Source organism: Rhincodon typus, chromosome 20 (genome assembly GCF_021869965.1).
Source record: "Rhincodon typus isolate 14 chromosome 20, sRhiTyp1.1, whole genome shotgun sequence".
NCBI classification, from domain to species: Eukaryota; Metazoa; Chordata; class Chondrichthyes; order Orectolobiformes; family Rhincodontidae; genus Rhincodon; species Rhincodon typus.
Window position 1 is genome coordinate 46,948,282 of NC_063351.1, and position 21,514 is coordinate 46,969,795.

The 21,514-nt window shown below is 42.4% G+C and overlaps 1 protein-coding gene across 6 annotated transcripts in view; it reads left to right on the forward strand.

Moving 5' to 3' along the window:
• The window catches only part of LOC109924454 (sideroflexin-2-like), a 42,804-nt gene that overhangs the window by 10,456 nt on the left and 10,834 nt on the right, over window positions 1-21,514 (forward strand). For 3 of the 6 annotated variants that reach the window (XM_048608989.1, XM_048608988.1, XM_048608990.1), the window contains exons 2-6: window positions 763-812; window positions 5,068-5,117; window positions 16,196-16,243; window positions 17,368-17,421; window positions 19,116-19,210. In XM_048608989.1, coding sequence (XP_048464946.1) covers window positions 763-812; window positions 5,068-5,117; window positions 16,196-16,243; window positions 17,368-17,421; window positions 19,116-19,161 — 248 coding nt within the window. In that variant the 3' untranslated portion in view covers window positions 19,162-19,210. The remainder of the gene's footprint in view (window positions 1-762; window positions 813-5,067; window positions 5,118-16,195; window positions 16,244-17,367; window positions 17,422-19,115; window positions 19,211-21,514) is intronic. The other 3 variants (XM_048608987.1, XM_048608991.1, XM_048608986.1) reach the window with 1 other exon arrangement.

Below are 21,514 nucleotides of genomic sequence, written 5' to 3' on the forward strand. Positions count from 1 at the left end.
TTCAGATTGGTTTCACAGGTCGGCGCAACATCGAGGGCCGAAGGGCCTGTACTGCGCTGTAATGTTCTATGTTCTATGTTCTATCACAAACATTTGGAGCGCTGCTCTGAAAGCTTGTGGTTTTAACTAAAACTGATGGAACTATAACCTGGTGTCGAGTGACTTTCGACTTCGATATTAGTTCCAAAGAGGATCAATCCTGAGGCCAAGCCATTCATTTCACTGGAGGTCTTGGACTTTGGACCAACCAGGAAGTGCATCTGCAAGGTCAGGCTGATTCGGATTGGCTGCCCGGGCTGGCTTGAAGTGGCAGAACCAACTGAAGTGATTGCAGACTTCTCTAAGTTGCAGGAAATCTTGGTTCTACAATTCATGTCATTGGAGTGTTTTTGTAAGAGAACTCCAAAACTGATGTGTATTACTGAGAGGTAACTGGACAATTGTTTAGTACTGGTCATATGTCTACTTTGTATTGTTCTTCATTGTTGGTGATCCATAAACTGGAGTTAGAGCAAAGACTTTGAAAACTCATTCCACAGAGCAGCTGAATGAACAAATTAAAACCCCCGCTGTCTATGAACAAAGAAAGGTTTAGATAGAAGCATGGTGCTGCTAATGCTGAAATAATAAATATCATCATCAGCTCTGGCTGCATCTGGAGAGACATATTTCAGAATTTCAAATCAATCGCCTGTAATCAAAGTTTCCGACAAAAAGAAAGTCGATTGATGTCTTCTTTCTTGATTTCCTTTTATTTTCCAGTTATTCTTCCCATCATGATGGAACATCTAGAGAGGTATCCATTCATGCAAGTAAGTGGAACCTGTTTCTAAAACTAAAATCCCAGTTTTATGATGAAAATGCCTTGAGCTAAAGGGGAAGACATTTTAAAGAAATATTCATTGCCATGGCAACTCCTTTGTTCCTTAGCCGCATAGTGTAAGCAATATTATAGCCATATGTATTTAAGCGCTAATGTGGCACCAGTCCTAGAGCTGCTCAGGGTGTCAACAACTTTGTAAACACTGGGGGAGTTTGTGTAAGTAGACCCCCAGTGGATAAACGAACCAGGCAATGTTACCATACTCTTCAGTAGTAATTGGATTATGTTGAGTTGGAGTGACAGTGTTAGAGAACAGAATCCAATTTTCATCTTGCCCATCATTCACTACAAGTCATGGGGATATACAGCATGGAAACAGACCGTTCGGTCCAACTCATCCATGCTGACCAGATATCCTAAATTAATCTAGTCCCATTTGCTAGCATTTGGTCCATATCCCTTTAATCCCTTTCTATTTATATACCCATCCAGATGCCTTTTAAACATTGTAATTTTACCAGCCTCCACCACTTTCTCTGGCCCCTCATTCTATTCACGCACCACTCTATACATGATAATTTACCCCTTAGGTCCCTTTTAAAATTTTCCCTCTTAAACCTATCCTCTCTAGTTTTGGATTCCCTTACCCTGAGAAAAAGACCTTGGTTATTCACCCTATCCATGCCTTTCATGATTTTATAAATATCTATAAGATCACCTCTCAGTCTGCAACGGTCTGGGGAAAATAGCCCCAGCCTATCCACTCTCTGTAGTTGAAATCCTCCAACCCTGGCAACATCCTTGTAAATCTTTTCTGCACCCTTTCAAGTTTCACAATATCTTTCATATAACAGGGAGACCTGAACTGAGCACAGTATTCCAAAAGTGGCCTAACCAATGTCCTGTACAGTCGCAACATGACCTCCCAACTCCTATACTCAATGCACTGACCAATAAGGGCAAGCGTACCAAACACTGCCTTCACTATCCTGTCTACTTGTGTCTCTGCCTTCTTATTTATGTTTCATTACAAACTGTTGCTTAATCATCAGGACTAGGATCTTTTTATATTTTACCTGCTTCCTCATCTGCTCCATCACTATAACCCAAACAATTTTAAAGGTTTTTTGACATCTATTAACCAAGGCTATACCATATATCCAATTTTAAATCCTCATCTCAACATTACAAACTAGATTGAAGAGTTAAGCCCATCAGCCCCATCTTAATACATTCAGCGACATCGTAGATTACTTCCCCACCACTATTGTGGCAACTAATTATTTTTTTTATTGATTCTGGGGATTTTCCTTCCATTTTTCAAAGTGAAAGTCTGTCCCCAATTTTTTATGTGAAGGAATATTTTCTGAATATCAATCCCCAGTTTGCATTTTACCAGTTCGAGCTTGGTTTGTCTGCACCTGTTTAAATTAAAGTGACATTCAGCTAACTCTCTTCTCCATTTCCTGGACAAACACATATACATTTATATTTCTTTTTTAAAAAAAGGCCCCCTTTTCAGAGTGAAAAGCTAATGTTTCTTACATCTTTCCTCAAAATTCTTGGAAACTAAGGATCCTTACTTGTCACTGCACTGTATCCAGTGCTTGAATGCTCCCCTTATTTGTTGGTAACATGAGCTAGATATTGTGTTAACAATAAAGTTGTCCAAGGCTCCATGAAACTTCCTCACCTCTATGAAACTTCCTCACCTCTGTGCCTAACTCATAACCTACTGTTTGGCAATGTTGGTTCAACATTCAGTTAGCTCCACTGATTGTAGCTATCTGCTGCTTGGGCATGTTTATTGGGAAACCATGTAATTTGGCTAGCATCCTCCTTCATCAGGGTGCTCATTGTCCATCTATCCACTACAACTAATCATAGCCAATTTAAAAGGCCCCATTTGGTAAAATAGGTAACATTTTTCCTTTGTGAAAATGTTTGGAGAATTCTAATCATGTTGTTGGAAGAGCTGATGACATATCTTCCCAGAATGATGCAGTGCAGAAAAGCTGGCTATTCCAGACTTGATCTGACCATGGTTGAATAAAAATGTCTTTTTCTTATGTCCTTAATTTCCATAAAGCTAAATAGAGATAACACAGGCTGGTGAAAATTGCTCTGTTCTATTCAGGAGAGATTAGTTTTAGGGGTGTGCAAGATAAGTGAACTGAATGTTCAGTACTATTTATATCAAGAGAGGCGTGTTGTGCAATAGAAAACAAGCCAAGCATCAGTTTATGAATTTTTTAAATAGGTGACATTCACCACAAAAATCAGAGAGCCAGAAGGACAAGGGCATCCCTTCAAACAGATTAGAAGGAGAGTTTACTTCTGAAATGTAAAATAAAGTTTTGAAATTTATTTTCATCTCTTGCCCTTGGTTTAAACACACCAGATTGAAGGTGGATAAACTCTTTCATGATCTGTTCCCAGGCTGCTGTGTGAAGCTGCTTTTATTTTGTCCTTGGACCTAAGCCAAATACATCAAAGCAAACCTGACAGATAATCATGCTTTGGTCTGAAGTTAGACATCAGTGAAGATGCAAAGTGAATGATATATTTGTTGTACTCCTCATTCCTTCCCCCATTGATCACTTCCATTGGCTTCAGCTCTTCTGAACATTGGAATTGCTGGGTAAAAGGTGCAAAGCATGAATCCTCATGTTTTGCACCCACTTCAGATGCACTTTAACCTTTTTTTGTTCTTTAGCTCTTGATGACTCCAGCCAGTTTAGTGTTGTTTCTGTCAGATTTGCAAGAACCAGAAGTGGAATTTACTGTTGCAGGACTAAACAGTGTAGAACCTGTTTATCTGACACAAGGAGGTATTGGGATATTCGCCCTGAGGAGTGATTCTCCCTGATTTATTTACCATTTGGAATTAACTCATTCCCTCTCCCTGTTTGCTGCCAAACACACTCCCTTCCTAGATTCTTACTGTTATCTCATGAGAGACGTATGTGTTGAAAGGTGGTGGATAGACTTTCAAACAAGACTAGGCAGGATAATTGCAGAAAGGATGTTCCCAAGGACTGTGGAGTCCAGAGTCAGGGGTCACTGTCTAAGGATACAGGGTAGGCCATTTAGGACTGAGATGAGGAGAAATGTCTTCACTCAGAGAGTGGGGAGCCTGAGGAATTCTCTGCCACAGAAAGTAGTTGAGCTCAAAACATTGAATGTTTTCAAGAAGGAGTTAGATATAGTTCTTAGGCCAAAGGGATCAAAGGGTAAGGGGTGAGGGGAAGTGAGAATAGGGCACTGAGTTGAGCTATGATTGTATTGAATGGCAGAGCAGGGATGAATTGGCCAGTTTTGGCTCCTACTGTCTATGTTTCTACATTCTGTGCTTTTCTTGTCTTGCTGTCATGGTTCACTACTGCATAGGAGGGTACTTACACAAACTGGTTCACAGTATATTTGCTGTTGGTCCACACTAGACCCCTCAACTGTTCAATTCCTGTTTTCTCTGTTTCTATGTTAAAGTTTTGACAGAATAGGACACACCCAAAATTCTTATAGTAGTTAATGGGCCAAGAACAAGAGGCCTTAGATACAACATTAATGTAGGAGATTTTGGACAGAGGACAGAAAGGACTTCATCAGAAAGAGTTGTGAGACATTCGCTTCCAGGGTTAGTGGTTGAGGCATCGACTATATCAACTTCTAAGATTACATTGACTCGGTGGAAAAATGAAAGATGCTTGAAGGGAAGGGGGTGGATAAATGTGATTAGAAGTTTTTGACTGTGTGGAGAGTAAATGTTGATGCAGATTGGTTGGATTAAATGACCCGTTTCCATGATGTAACTCCTTGATCTATGACCTTCCTTGTTGCCCCTGGTGTGGAAGCAGACTGCTCTGATTGATTGAATTCCTGCGGTTAAGCACTTATCAAGTAAGGAACCTTTTGGTGATGCATGGCGTTAGAGTTTTAGGTGAGGGGGGAAGATTGAGAAGGAGAATCCTTCATGGTAACCTCAGCCAGTGCAGGAATAGAACCCACGCTGTCAGTATCATCAGTATACTAGCCAACTGAGCTAACTAACCCTATCACACTCTACACTGAGGACAATAATGCATTTTGTGTCTAATAACTTGCAGGTCGAGGTGACCTGTGGAGATCAATCCCTCATCATTTCCTCATTTTTGATCTAATGAAAACATCTTGTCCAGGCCAATTTTCTAAGAATGCTTATTTTTACTTTGTGTTTTACTTTGTTTATTTTCTTTTATTTGTAGAGAATCAAGTTTCTCCATGCCCCATTGCAAGTAATGCTGGTCGGATGCTTGTAAGTAGAAGCAGTTATCACTTAAAAAAGCCTTGCCTTGTCTCTGTGTACGTTGTGTTCTCTGAGGTTGAGTTTCCACTTTTGGCACAGTTGTTGACCCAGGGCACAAAATGCACTCGTCCGAAGAAGCATTTTTCATCTCTCTAGAGTTTCCACTCAAACTCACTTTTTATGGAAATCTGTTATGAACCAGCTGTTTCATGTGTGATTTAAAAATAATCGCTCTGGAATATTTCTTGACATATTTATTTACTGATAACTTGCATTTTGAATAATGCAGCTACAAATTTATTCATCACGGAAAATAAGCATTTTTAATCAGAGTCCTGTAATTAACCTGATTTTAATTCATTGAAATGGTGTCTAAAACAAATGCAGAAACATTTGTCAGTTATTTTAGTTGGTCGGTTTCTTAGCACATATTTAAAAAATTAAATTCAAGAATAATTTAAAACAGGACCATTGTGCCCTTTGTCCGACAAAACAGCTCAATGATTGAAGCCTTCACAAACATCTGGAACCATGTGTAATTAAAATAGCTACGGATAAGGATAAGACTGGTGCTCGGGTGCAAGTGTTAGACTGAGGAGAGATAATTACAGCAGTATCACGCAGGAACTGGAAAAATTAGATTGGGGGTTGGCTGTTTGAGGGTCAATCCACATTTGACATGTAGTGTCACTTAAAGGCCAGGCGATTAGAGTTCAGGACCACTATGTTCCTGTGAGGATGAAAGGTAAGGATGGCAAGATTTGGGAATCCTGGATACGACCATAAGACAAAGGAATAGGCCATTCGGCCCATCAAGTCTGCTGCAACATTCAATCATGTCCAATATGATTCTCAACCCCATTCTCCTTCTAACTTTTGATCCCCTTACCAATCAAGAACTGATCTATCTCTGTCTTAAATACACTCAACGACTTAGCCTCTACAGCCCTCTGCAGCAATGAGTTCCACAAATTAATCACCCTCTGGCTGTAGATATTCTTCCTCATCTCAGTTCTAAAGAGTTGTCCCTTTGCTCTGAGGCTGTGCCTTCTGGTCCTAGTCTCTCCTACTGGCGGAAACATTTTCTCCACGTCCACCCTATCCAGAAGCCTCAGTATTCTGTAAGTTTCAATCAGATCCCCCACCTCATCCTTCTAAATTTCATCGAATACAGACCCAGAGTCCTAAACCAGTCCTTGCATGACAAGACCTTCATCCCCAGGACCATTCTTATAAATCTCCCCTGGACTCCCATTAATGCCAGCACATCCTTCCTTAGATATGGTGCCCAAAACTGTTCACAGTATTCCAGGGCCTTATACAGCCTCAGCAATACTTTCTGCTGTTGTATTCTAGCCCTCTTGAAATCAATGTTAGCATTGCATTTGCCTTCCTAACTGCTGCTGAACCTGCATGTTAACCTTCAAAGAATCCTGAACAAGGACTCTCAAGTCCCTTTGCGCTTCAGATTTCTGAAGACTTTCCCCATTTAGAAAATAGTCTATACCTCTGTTCTTCCCACCAAAGTGCATAACCTCACACTTCTCCACATTCTATTCCATCTGCCATTTCTTTGCCCATTCCCCAAGCCTGCCAAATCCTTCTGCAGCCTCCCTGCTTCCTCAACACTACCCTGTCCTTCTCTTTGTTGCTATGTTTGCAGATGACACAATGTCCTCCCTTCCCTCATACAGATCATTAATGTACAGCGTGAAGACTTGTGGTCCCAACTAACATACCCTTGCAAACTCCACTAGTCACCAGATATTGAAAGTTTAGTCAAAAAGAGAAAGGAAGAATATATAAGGTTTAGGAAACTGAAATCAGATAAGGCCCTTGGGGAATATATTAGGGCGGCATGGTGGCTCAGTGGTTAGCACTGCTGCCTCACAGCGCCAGGGACCCGATTTCAATTCCACCTTTGGGCGACTGTCTGTGAAGTTTGCACATTCTCCCCGTGTCTGCGTGGGTTTCCTCCAGGTGCTCTGATTTCCTCCCACAGCCCAAAGATGTGAAGGCTAGGTGGATTGGCCATGCGAAATTGCCCGTAGTGTTCAGGGATGTGTAGATTGGGTGGGTTATAGGGGGATGGGTCTGGATGGGATGCTCTGAGGGTCGGTGTGGACTTGTTGGGCCGAAGGGCCTGTTTTCACACTGTAGGGATTCTATGATAATATCAAGGAAGCAGGAAAGAATTTAAACAAGGAATTAGGAGACCTAAAAGGTATCATGAAATGTCCTTGCTTTACTGAGGGAAGCAAGGGAGGAGATTGCTGGGGCCTTGACAGAGGTCTCCCAATGGCGATTAGTTCAACCTGCTGCATGTGGCCAATTTTATGGACAGGGCTGACTTGACCATGTTTTTTTTCATAAAACTAATACAAAATATTGCCATAACAGGTTTTGTGCTTAAAACATTTCAAACTTCTGAGTTGAGTTACACCAGTTTTGATCAAATTGCAACAAGAAGACTAGTACAATTGAACAGAAAACTCCATTCCCCATTGATTACAAAGAACACTTGTCTTCCAGTTACAGTTGACTGTTTTTCACTCTCGGCAATGATATGTTGTTCCTTTCCTCTCCTGTTCCTTGTCAAAATTCTAGTTTACGCGTTAGACCATATTAAGGGACTACAACCTATTCAAATGAAAAGGCGTCAGACTGAACCCAATCTTTCCTTGCCCAGTTCCAATGTTGGTCAAATTTTACACTATTGGCTGTGGCCTTTCACCCAGATTTACAACAAGGACATTACCATGTAATCTGTAGTTTCAATTGTATGGATCACCTAGTCTTCTACAAACCAGCCATATGGAATTGGCAGCAATATGCGTGCTTGCCTTGAAAACATTTCAGCATTATCAACCGCGGATCTAGTCTAGATAAACCCAGCTTTTGACTGCCTCCTGCTTTCTAGTCATGCAGAGTCATCTTATTCTTGGGATGAAAAGAAGAAGATAGGAACAGGAGTCGGTCATTCCCACCATTCAATGAGATCATGACTGATCTGTGCCTAACTCCATACCTGTCATTTGGAGTGTGTTTGTGTTTTGAGCAAAGACACTTCCTACTCATTTGTGAGTTATCTTCCATCTGTCGCTTACTCCCTATTTTGGTCTTCCCTCTGAATAAAGCTACTGTTTATCTGCCTCCTGTATGGCATTGTAAAGCAGGTTTCTGCTGCATTCCTCTGCTCTGATGAAAGTTTCTCTGGTGTGGTTTGGAGAGGTCAATCGCTACTGTTTTTTTTACTGGCAATTACCATGCAGTCCAATTCCTGCTTTTAAACATTTAAGAATCAAATCAAATAATAGAAACTATGTACTCAATGAAGTGAGATAGTCAGCATACCTGGGGATTATGATTTTGTGTGGTTCACTTGTTTCATTTTCTGACCTTTGAATGTAAGTTGTCTTTGAGTTAGGAAAGATTCACATAAAATGACATGAATAAGAGAAGGCCATTCAGCTCCTTGAACCTGTTCCTCCATTAAATTAGATTTTGTTTGATCTGATGACATTGCTTTGACTTTACTGGTAAAGTGTCACTTAGGGGCAGGAGCAGGCCATTCAGCCCATCGAGCTTGCTCTGCTTTTAATACGATACTGATCAAACACTTCATTGCCTTTCTCCCACACACTATTTTCACAACCGTTGATAATCTAAAAATTTTCAAATATATTTAAAGATTGAACTTTCACAGCTCCCTAGGTTAGAGAATTCCAAAGATTCACCACCCTCAGAGTAAAAATGGCCAAATCTTAAGCATATCTCTCAAACTTATCTTGGAAGAGCGATGAAAGTGGGCTGGAGGTATGGAGCAGAGCAGGCTGGAGGTATGGAGCAGAGCGGGCTGGAGGCCCGAGCTTAGCAGGAATGGCCAATGGGCTGGGGGCCCGAGCGTAGCGGGAATGGCCAGCGGGCTGGGGGCCCGAGCATAGCGGGAATGGCCGGCTGGCCGGGGGCCCGAGTGGAGCGGGGACAGTCAGTGTGCTGCGGGTCTGAACGGAGTGGAGACAGGGTGGGTATGGTTATTGGACTAGGTGGTCAGCAGCTTGTGAGCCCAGCCAGACCACGTGCAGAAGCTCTCTGTACTGATCTACTGCAGGCCCTTTATAGAAAGGCTGTTATGTTTATCTTTTTAACTTTATTCCTTACTTTTCTAACTTCTCCTATGAATAACTGTAAGGTAATGTAACTTTTTCTTTTATTTCTCAACTTTGTATCTAAGATTTGTACCTGGGTACTTTGTATCTGAGATGGCACCGTGTGGGTTGACATTGTAAACTTTTCACTGTACTCCTGTACTTGAGGATAGGTGACAATAAAGCAAATTCTAAATCTAATTCTGTGTATAGTTCTGATCTCCTTGATCGAATTATATAATTCCATTGGAAGCGGTTTAGAGAATGCTGACTCAACTGATTCTTGGAATGAAGCGGTCAGTGAATGAGGAACAGGTGAGCACTAATACAGCTATTAGTGTTCAGAAGAGTTTATACATTGAAATATTTAAGATTCAGAGGGGACTTGATAGGGTGGATGCGGAGGATGGTTCCCCATGAGGGGGAGACTAGAACGAGGGGTGACAATTTTAAATTTAGGACTGAGATGAAGAGTTTAGTGTTTCTCAGGGGGTCACAAATCTACAGAATTCAATCACCCAGAAAGCAGTAGAGGTTGGGTCACTAATAAGCCTCCTTAAACATATTTAAATATATTTTGATCAGCGAGGGTGTCGTGGATTAAGAGGGCGGGATATGTAGATGATGTTGAGGCCACTATGTGATCTTGCTGAAGACTGAAGCAGGTTCGTGGGACCAAATGATCTACTCCTGTTCTAATTCTTATATTTTTGTGTTAGTGGTAATTGTACTGTGCATGCTAGTTGAGGCCAGTGTCTCCTTAGAGAAAGACCGGGGGGCCAGACCTGGTCATTCTTAATCATCTCATCTGTACACAATAGCTAGCTCTCGACCTGCAGTTTATTTTTCTGATTGCTCTTGCAATGTATCTGACAAAGGCCACACATATTCCTCATTCCCAGTTGCTACAGGTAACAGAATCTGTTTTCTTTTGTCAAGAAAATATATTGCTCGAGTAAAAGCAAAATACTGCAGATGCCAGAGATCTGAATTAGAAACAGGAAGTGCTGCAGAAATTCAGCAGGGTCAGAAGCGTGGAGAGAAACAGTTAATATTTTAAGTTCGATGGCTCTTCAGAAACGGGTATCATAATGCATACATAAATATATTGCTAGCCTACACTGAAGGGCTTTAAGAATGAATTGAGTCCTGTGGACTAGAAATATGTGAAAGTTTAAAGGAAGAAATACTTGCATTTACACAGCGCCTTCCATGACCTCCACATGTCTCAAAGAGCCAATTAAATACTTTGTGAATTAATGTAGAGGAAACAGTATCCAGTTTGTGAACAACGTGCTCCCCCAATCAGCAATGTGATAATAGAGAGATCCTGACTCATTAAAGGATAAATTGCACAGAGGACATGGGATCTTCCATGTTCATCTGAGAGACAGATAGTGCTTCAGTTTAATGTCCCATCCAAAGGGCATGAGCTCCATGCTCCCTCAGTACTAGAATGTCAGCCTAGAACTTTATGCTCAGGTACCTACAGTGGTCGCTGTTCCTCTGACTGAGCTATAATAATAGAGTAGAGTTTTACAGCATGAAAAGAGGCTCCTCAATCCAACGTGTCCATATTGGTATCAAGCACCTATCTACTCCAGTCCCATTTTCTAGCACATGTGTGCTACAGTACATCAAATGTGCGTCTAAACACTTATTAAATGTCTTGTAGAGACATAGAGCCATATAGCATGGAAACAGACCCTTCAGACCAACCAACCAGTCCATGCCGAACATAATCCCAAACTAAACTAGTCCCACCTGCCTGCTCCTGGCCCATATCCGTCTAAACCTTGAGGGATCATACTTCTTCTAGCCTTTCAGGCAGTCAATTCTGGATTGACTGGATTAACCATTCTCTAGTTAAAAGATCTTCTTTAAATTGCTTCTAAACCTCCACCTCCTCACCTTGAGTCTATGAATCTATGCACCTGTCCACCCCTCACCACACTTAATGATCCCCTACACCAACCTACAAACAGGAAAAGTTTCATCTTATCTGCACTATCTGTGTCCCTCTCAATTTTGTATATCTCAATCAGGTCCCACCTTCAGCTGCCTGCTCTGTGGATAACAACCCAGCCTATCTATTCTCCCTTTACAGCTGAATTACTCCAGCTCAGTAGATGTCCTGATGAACCTCATCTGCACTCTATTGCACTCACACCTTCCCTATAGTGTGGTGACCAGAACTACACTCTCCTTCAGCTGTAGCCTAGCCAGCATTATATTCAATTCCAGCATAACCTCCTTGTTCTTTTATCCTTGCTTTGACTAATGAACCCAAGTATCCCATACATCTTCTTAACCACCTTATCCACCTGCTCTGTCCTCAAGGATCTATAGATATGAATACCAACGTCCCAGTGATCCTCTGTACTCACTATTCAACATGTACTCCCTTTCCCTGCTTCCCAAAATGCACCACTTTATGTTTTTCCGGATTAAATTCATTGGTGAGCTGGCTCAGGACTCCCTTTCAGTTTTATCTTTTGTCCTTGTTATTCTTAAACTATTCAAAATGGTGCCAGATTGTGGCAACTGTTGAAGCTTTTCACAGTATTTTACTGTATAATTCACTGTGAAATACAAGTGACAATAAATAAATCCTTCATTCATTTTCTGCTGTTCTGCCCCATCTGACTAGCTCCTTTGTATTGTGCTGTAATCTAAGGCTTTCCTCCTCACTTTTTACCACAGCATTGATTTTTGTGTCGTCTGCAAATGTGCTGATTTGAACCTCTCACACTCATGTCTAGATCACTTAACGTACACAACTAACAGCAAAGAACACAACACCAAACCCTATAGTACGCCACTGGACACAGGGATCCAGTGACAAAAATAACCTTTGACCATTGCCTTGTGCCTCCTGCCACTCAACCAATTTTGAATTCAGTATCCCATCCCCTGCAAGGATGTTGGTCCCACTTCAGTCCAGGTGCAACCCAGCAGACTTGTACAGCTTCTGCCTTCCCCAGAAATGAATCAAGTGATCCAGGAATCTAAAGCCCTTCCTCCTGCACCAGTTCTACAGCCACACATTTGTCTGCTGTGTCTGCCTGTTCCCAAGCAGGTAGCATCAGAAGTAATCAGAGATTATAACCCTCAAGGTCCTGTTTTGCAGCCTGCTGGCTCGCTCCCTAAATTCTTGTTGCAGGATCTCAGTCCTCTTTCTACCTATGCTGTTAGTACCAATGTAGGGGGTATGTTAGCTCAGTTGGCTGGATGGCTGGTTTGTGGTGCAGAGTGATGCCAACAGTGTGGATTCAATTCCCACACCAACTTAGATTACCATGGAAGACTCTTCCTCTCAACTTCTGCCCTTGTCTGAGGCGTGGTGGCCCTCAGTTTCAACCACCACCAGTCATCTCTCTGTAATGAGAAAGCAGCCCTATGGTCTGCTGGGATAATGGTGACTTTATCTTGCCAGTATCAACCCATAACCTCTGACTGTTCGCTCCCTCCCTTCAGAACGCTCTATAGCTGTTCAGTTATCATCATAGAATCCCTACAGTATAGAAACAGGCCCTTCGGCCCAATAAGTCCACACCGACCCTCCAAGCATCCCACCCAGACCCATCCCCCTATAACCCACCTAATCTACACATCCCTGAACACTATGGGCAGTTTAGCATGGCCAATCCACTTAGCCTGCCCATCTTTGGATTGTGGGAGGAAACCCACGCAGATACGGGAAGACTGTGCAAACTCCACACAGACAGTCACCCGAGGGGGTAATCGAACCCGGGTCCCTGGCGCTGTGAGGCAGCAGTGCTAACCACTGAGCCACCGTGCCGCCCCAGTTATGTTTTTGCCCTAGGCAATACACCGTCCTGGCGTTAAATCTGTCTTTGCAGAAATGCCTGTCTGCACCCTTTATTACTGAGTCTCTTATCACTATTGTTCTTCCTTTCCTTCTCCTCCCTCCTCGAACAGCTGAACACTCTCCAGAGTAAATTTTACTCTCAGCGTTTTCTAACACAATAACTGTTCTGGAGTGAGATGCACTCTAGGGCTTTGCTGACTACCTACCTACCTGCCTCCCTTCTGATTGGTGGTCACCTGTTTGCTCCCCGAATGCACTTCCTGAAAGTGTGAGGGATGACCATGTGTAAAAACATGGTTTTCCCATAACTCAGTCTCATGGATGCATTGAAGTGCCTCTAGCCAATGCTCAAGGTCCAAAGCCTGATGTTCAAGTGGTCAAACTAGTGGTGCTTTCTGCAGACACGGTCATCTGCAGATAATGCCAGGAGCATCTAAGACTTCCCCCACACTGCAAGCTGTGGAACACATGGGACTGAGCTCTCCTGCCATGTCTCAAGTTATTCTTAAATAATTTTCCTACTTGGCTTAAATTTTGGTTAAGTTTCTTGTGCTATTAACTCTAAACTGTAGACTAGCAAAATGTGGAAATTCTTTGCTCTTACTGACGATACTTTGCTCTTACTCTCTCTCCTGTGCCTATAAATTCTTTCTTATGCTAGTTTAGAAAATTTTCACAATTACTGGAGTTGAAACACAGTCCCTGACAACAATCAATTCATGACTTTCCTCGCTCTCACGCTCTTTTCAAACTCAGCCGAGTAGCCAAGGACAGGATTTCCCCACAAGTCCAACTCCTTTTCCCCCCGGAAGGTAAGTGACTCAAAGCAGTAACTTCAAGTAAAATGCTAAATCGCAGGCAAGCAGTCCTAGATTTCACACAAGATTGACTCTTAAACATTAGATCTCTTTATTTTTAATTTCAAAAATATATTTTTTTCATTAAAAATGCTCTGTATATATACATTGACACAAAAGCAGTTCAGTATTGTACAGTTGCATATCAAGCAAACAAACAAACGTTGAACTTTGACTCTATTCCAAAAAAAAACCAAAGACTCTCTTACACAAAACTAACATTTACATATATTTGAGGCACTAGGAGGGTCTGATAACTGAACAGACCCCCATTTACCTTCAGCAGAAAGACCTCAGACAGTGGTCTTTCCTCACTGCACCTTGGTTTAGTGCGTCCCTCTGCATGTCGTTCTGGACCATGGAATGTGCTAGTCTGCAGCACTCAGTTGGGGTCAACTTCTTGTTTTGGAAGACCAACAAGTTTCAGGCAGACCAAACAGCCATCTTTCACTGAGTTGATGGTCCTCCAGGTGCAGTTGATGTTTGTCACGGTGTGCGACCCGAGGAACAGACTACAGAGAATAGAGTCTCGTGTCACGGATCTGCTTTAGACAAACCTTGACAAAAACCCCTGCATTTTCCTCCAGACTTCCTTTTGCGAAGGCACATTCCAGAAGGAGATGTGTGACAGTCTCAACCCCCCACAGCCACTTGGAGTGTAGCATGCAGTGGTGCGTACATAAAGAATCTCACAGGTAGTGCCCTTCTCACCACCAGCCAAGCGATGGCCTGGTGCTTGTTAGAAAGTTCTGGTGGTGAGGTATTCGGCCAAATTACTTTGGCAGTCTGCTCAGGGAGCCACGCAACTGAATCCACTCTCTCCTTTTCCCACAGGGTATAGAGGAAGCTACTTGCTGACCACTTCCTGTCACCAAACTCATGGTGTCACCACTCTGCGGTTGGGAACTCACTGACTTCCTATCCTCACCTCAACCACTTCTTTCAGTGACATTGACTCCCTGGGTCACAGAGTCCTTACATCTCCTGCTCCTCTCCTGAGAGGCAATCGTGCTACCCACTGAGCTACAGGTAGCACACCCAGCTGAGGCTGTTAAAACAAGCCAGTTAGTTTATTTAAAGACAGTTCAGCAACCTTTATGGTAATTTTCTTGCCTTGTCTAAATATAATTCAGCAACATTGCCTTACACATCAAAATTGTGGTGATTCTTTGCATTGACTTTATAAATTGTCTATATGTTTCTCCGAACACTTTTTTTTCTTCTATTTCTGTCTTTACAATCCTGTCCTAAGCAAGTTGTGGTCTTTCTGGAGGACACTTCCAAGCATGCACCTTTGTTATCCTAACACAAATGATGTGTGAGCCTAGGGATATAGAATGGGTATCAAGCAATCATTCTCTCAAACTTGTTTGCCATTCTGGCAGCTCACTACTGCACTGTACCTAAACTCCTTGTGTGTCTCTCTCAATTCCATCTCCCCTGCCCACGAAAAATCTACCAATTGTGAAATGAATGCTCTCCATCCACCCTCTCTCCTGGCTGACACATGTAATGTAACCATCAAGATTTTTGTCGTTGAACAAAGATACTGCAGATGCTGGGAATCTGAAATAAACACAGAATGTTGGAGAAACTCAGCAGGTCTGGCAGCATTTGTGGAGCGAGAAACAGAGTTAATGTTTCAAGTCTGGTATGACTCTGTTTCGGAACTTCCCTTTAAAAGAGAACTGTCTCATGTTATATTTGGAAGATAGTGTTAGTCGTATCTGTACTCAAAATGTCGTATAAAATGCACTGCAGTGATGTGCCAAACTTCCTTTGCCTGCACCTTCCAAACCAGTGATATCTACCACCCAGAGGGACAAGGGCAGCAGACTCATGGGATCACTGCCCCTGCAAGTTCCCCTCCAAGTCACACCATATTCTGACTTTCAACCATCTCCCCATTTCTTTGCTGTCGCAAGGTCAAAATTCCTGGAAATCCCTTTCTAATAGCAGTTCTGGTGTATCTACATCCCAAGGACTGCAGCTGTTCAAGAAGGCATCTCACCATCATCTTCTCAAGGGCAGTTAGGGGTGGGTTATAAATACGGGCCCGTATATGAATTAAGAAAATCACCTGAACCTTTCTGCAGAAAGCGTCATTGTGGCCTTGTGTGTATATATTTTTTATATTGTACCTAATATGTTTTACAAGCATTTAAATGTTTCTGCTTCATACCTTTTATGCTGAAACCCATGTTTTTAGAAAGACAAGAACAGATATCATTTTGTTTTATTTTCCCACAGCTTGATCTTTATGGTTCCCGCTGCATGTTCTCTTTTCCCTCAGAGGTGGTGAGTGAACATTTAACATTCTGGATGGTTAGCGCTCGAGAGTTGTTTCAAACTCCAGGGTTTGTTAAAATTGATGTATGAAAAAAATCTCTCGTACTGAATTACTGGAATTTAATACCACCCACTGAACAGGCAGAAATAACACAAGAGCCTGCACTGAATTTGGCTTCCAAAAGTATCTCTCTGCTTGAAATTAACATCAGACTGATAGATGGAGGCAAGGAACATCATGAAAAGAATTGGAGCTAGAGATGTGGGCAGAAACACCTCTGTTTTTATATTGGGCCGGGTAGCAGATTCCCATCAGAATTTCAGTCCCAGTGGCTGTAACTTGTGGAAAGGATATCGGTCAGATGTTCATAAGTGGGCAGATATGTTCATTTCATAATATCAAATGTCTTCCTAATGATTCAGTAAGTTACACTTGACTTAAAGCATACCCCACAGTAGGCAGGACAATGTGAATGTCCTCTGTCTTTGTAAGCCAGCTGGCCCACCCTTCAGTTTCGGAGAATGGTATCGATCGAGTGGGGTGCTCACTTTCTGAATGACTACAGGAGCTGATGCCTGAGCAGTTTCCTGAACGTGGAGTGTAGCAGACAGGGATATGGAACATGCCATGTGTTTGCATGCATGTCTGTGTTCGTCCAAAGGGAGGAAGATAGATACCAAAGGTCAAAGATTGGTTTGACAAATCCAGGCATATATATTTCTAGTCAGAGTTTAATTTCGACTTGCACATCACAAACTTCCAACGACTCTGATCACTTGCTCTCCCTGAAATACATGCCTGTTCTCACCCATTATCCCTGAATTAACTTGAAACCATCACTCATTCCTACCAGTCCCTACTGCGGGATATACAGCTGTGCATCCAGCGCCTGGAAAGGGGGTGATACTGAGCTGTGTTTCCATCTCTTGTAGAGAGGGCGACCAAGAGGGTCACTTCCAGGTCAGGACTGAAATGTTCATTTCTGACTGAATCACGGATGATTATTTAGTTGTAGTGCTAAACTGTTACCTGGACAAAGATACTTTTAATTCTAATTCTTGTTGTAGGTACACTGCTGTATTCTGAAAGGTTGACTCTCTCTCTCTCTCTCTCTCTCTCTATTTTTCTACAGTTCTATGAAAGTTTCTAAATTGGAGCCAGAGCTGAGAGATTCAATAACTGCAAAGTATGGAGACAAAGTGAAATATGTCTATTTCAACAAGGGGCTGTAGGCTTTAGGTGGCAATATCCTGTGAAGAGCTGAGGACTCCTTTAGTTTTTGAACTTATCTCGAAATAACAAGGGGTACAGTTAAGAAAAAAAACGTTATTGCATATAAAACTCTTAATATTATCAACTCCTGTTGAGATCCTATCACACCAAAGAGTCACTTTTGGGCTATTTGCTCCAATGTGTTTACCATCTGTTAATATTTTTCAACACAGTGAATTGGCAGCAGGAACAAAACTCACTTCACACGCACAGAAAACTGAGAGACATCAGACTGAATTGAGTCAGATTATTGTATGGTTGCATATATAGATAGCTACACCATTTCTTGGAAGTCATGTTCAGTGTGACCACTGGCATTTTCCCAGTTGGAAGAGAAAGGAATATGAGAGGGCAGTAAATGTTTTACACTGCTGTGATTTATTGTCTTATTTTGCTTCTGTTGCCAAAATGAAGGTAATGGGTCATCAAATTAAACACTGATTCAAGAGGAATTGATTGTGAATGCTGCAGATTTCAAAAGAAAGCAGAAAGGTTGACTCTGTTTCTCTCCCTATTGATACAGTTTGGCACACTGAGTGTTTCCAGCATTTTCTGAAGTTTTGTCAAATTGTCCCAATTGAACCCTTTTCTAATTTTAGAAACCTCAATCAGCTTACTTTGTTTTATGTGTATGTTGATTGTGGACTACTTGAATACATACTGTGTGACTCCTTTCCAAATCCTTTAAATGGTCACATGCACCGTTCTCCCATTCTTGCATCAAAATTGACTTGGCGCGTCACTTTGATGTGGGATCTTCTCAGAGATCAGAGACCTGAGACCGAATTCTTGATTGACACTCAGCCTGCAGTACCAAGGGGCTGTTGCAAACTTGGGGTTTCTGTCTTTCAAATGAGACATTAAACCAGGACTCTCTCAAATGAGTGTGGGAGACCGCATGGTACTATTTCAAAGAATCCTAGAGTATTTAGCCCTGGAGCCCTAAGAACATCTATTGCTCAGTCAGTAATAATTAGGGTGCGGTGGCCAAGTGGGAAGGCATTGGTCTCATAGACTGAAGATTGTGGGTTCGGTCCCACCCGTGCCTAGCAGGGCATTGGTTGTAAGGGGCAACATGGTGGCTCAGTGGTTAGCACTGCTGCCTCACAGTGTCAGGGACCCAGGTTCAATTCCACTCTCTGGCAACTCTCTGTGTGGGGTTTGCACATTCTCCCTGTGTCTGCGTGGGTTTCCTCAGGGTGTTCCGGTTTCCTCCCACAGTCCAAAGATGTGCAGGCTAGGTGGATTGACCATGCTAAATTGCCTGTAGTGTCCAGGGGTGTGTAAATTAGGTGGGTTATAGGGGAACGGGTCTGGGTGGGATGCTCTGAGGGTCAATGTGGACATGTTGGGCCAAAGGGCCTGTTTCCACACTGTAGGGATTCTATGAATTGTATAATTTAAAAGAAGAGTCTATCTGGTCACTTCCATTAGTAGAGAGGTCAATAACCAATGGATATATAATTAAGGTCAGCAGAAGGCTAAGAGGGGAATTCGGTCAAAATGTTTTTACCCTAGAGGATGTTGGGAGTTTGGAACTCATTGTCTGAAAGCGTGATTGAGTCAAAAATGTGTAATATTTGAGCAGTATTTCGTTATTTATTCAAGGGCCTTGGACCAAGAGTTGGAGATGCCAGGACTACTCAGCTCCTGACCTCATTACAGCCTTGGCTCAAACATGAAGAAAAGAGTGAATTCCAAAGGTGAGGTCAGAGTGATAGCCCTTGACATCAAGGTCGAATTTGACCAAGTGTGGCATGAAAGAGTCCAAACAAAACTGGAATCAATGGGAATCGGGGGCATACGCTGGGCTGGCCTGGCACACAGGAAGATGGTTGCGGTTGTTGGTGGTCAGTATTCCCAGCTCCAGGACATCTCTGCAGAGTTCCTCAGGGTAGTGCCCTAGGCCCAATCATCTTCAGCTGCTTTATCATTGACCTTCCCTCCATCATAAGGTCAGAAGTGGGGATATTCGCTGATGATTGTGCAATGTCCAGCACCATTCGCAATTCCTCAGATGCAGACACAGTCCATGTCCAAATGCACTAAGACCTGGATCATATCCACATTTGGGCTGAAAAGTGGCAGGTAATAATGCCATACAAATGCGAGGCTATGACCATGGTCAATAAGAGACAATCTAACCACTGGGCCTTGATAATTGATGGTGTTACCATCTCTGAGTCCCCAACCATCAACATCCTGGGGGTTACCATTGACCAGAAACCAAACTGGATTTACCATATAAATACATTGGCTACAAGAGCAAGTTGGAGGGTAGGAATTGGAGACAGTAAGGACTGCAGATGCTGGAAGCTAGAGTCAATAAATGCGGAGCTGGAAAAGCACAGCAGTCAGATAACATCCAAGGATAACATTCCAAGGAAAGTCAATGTTTTGGGCCAAAACCCCAGTCTATCTGACCTTTCCTAATCAGTCAGACCGTCCAGGCCAGGTAACATCCTTATAAATCTCCTCTGCACCCTCTCTACAGAAACTGAAAATAACTCAAGATATCACTGAAAATGAAGATTAATAACACTAGGAGAGGTTTTGAAGGAGAGCAACTGTCTTTAAAAACAGTCTGTACTCTCTATAGTTTTGATAGCAAGAAAGACTGGTATTTATATGGCAACTTTCATGAACGTGAGATGTCCTAAAGCTCTTTACAACTGATGAGTACTTTCGAGATGTAGTCACAGTTGCATTACAGGAAATGTAACTGCCACCAACAGCTGCTACCAAAACCAAAATGCCTGGATATTCTCGGAGATAGTAGGAACTGCCGATGCTGGAGTCTGAGATAACACAGTGTGGAGCTGGAGGAACAGAGCAGGCTAGGCAGTATCAGAGGAGCAGGAAAGCTGACGTTTCGGCTCTTGACCCTTCTTCAGAAGAAGGTCCATTTCTGAAAAAGGATCCAGACCCGAAACATCAGCTTTCCTGTTCCTCTGATGCTGCCTGGCCTGCTGTGTTCCTCCAGCTCTACACCTTGTTATCTTATGCCTAGATATTCTGCTGTGAGTGATATTGGTTAATGGATGATGATTGGGCTCGGAGACTGAGTAGAACTCCCTAGTTACTCTACAGAAAAAAAGAATACCACAGGATCTTGTACATGACAGGACCCTGGTTTAACAATTCATCTGAAGGGTAAGGCATCCAATAATGAAGCAGTCTGACCCAGCATAGGTTTTAATGTCAACACTGAAATCCCTGGGATAGGACTGAAGTCCACAATGTCCTGCTGCAGAGGCTAAAAGACTACCACCTACACCAGAGCTGCCATGCAATGATGCAGTTCAGTGACAACATTTTTCTATCTGTGACTCACCAGTTACAGGTACATTAAATGTAAGTTCCTCTTGAACAGGTTTTCTCTCAGGCTTTAGCTATGGGGGAAGAGTCCTTGTGTATATTTAAGGCTCTGATAGATTCTTGATGAGTTGGGGAATAAAGGGTCACGGTGAAAGTGCAGGAAAGTGGATGTGAGGAATGTTGGATCAGCCATGATCCTATTGAATTACAGAGCAGGCTTGACGGGCTGAATGGCCTACTCCTGTTCCTATTTCTTAATGTTTTGTTGATTTCTTACAACAAGTTTTGGGTTTAAGTACTCTATGGCATATTGCCAACTTTACATGTTTAAACATATGGCAAGTGGCTCCTAAAAGGAACATTTGAAGTATTCCACTCACAGTCTCCACTTGCCAGTTACACTCAGTTACTTTATGCTGAAACACAGTTACAATGACTTTACATTGAGACACAATTGGTCCAGTTACTCAGGGATGGCGGTCTTTTAATAAGCTGTGAGGAGCTGGTGCGAAGCAAACTTTTCTAAAAAAAAAACTTTTGAACCTTTTTTTTAACAAAATTTATTCCCGGAATATGAACATCACTGGCAATATTTCCTGCTCATCCCTAGGAATGTGGTGGTAAGCCTCCTTGAATCACTGCAGTCTGTGTGGTGTCACCACACAGTGCTATTCGGGTGGGAGTTCCAG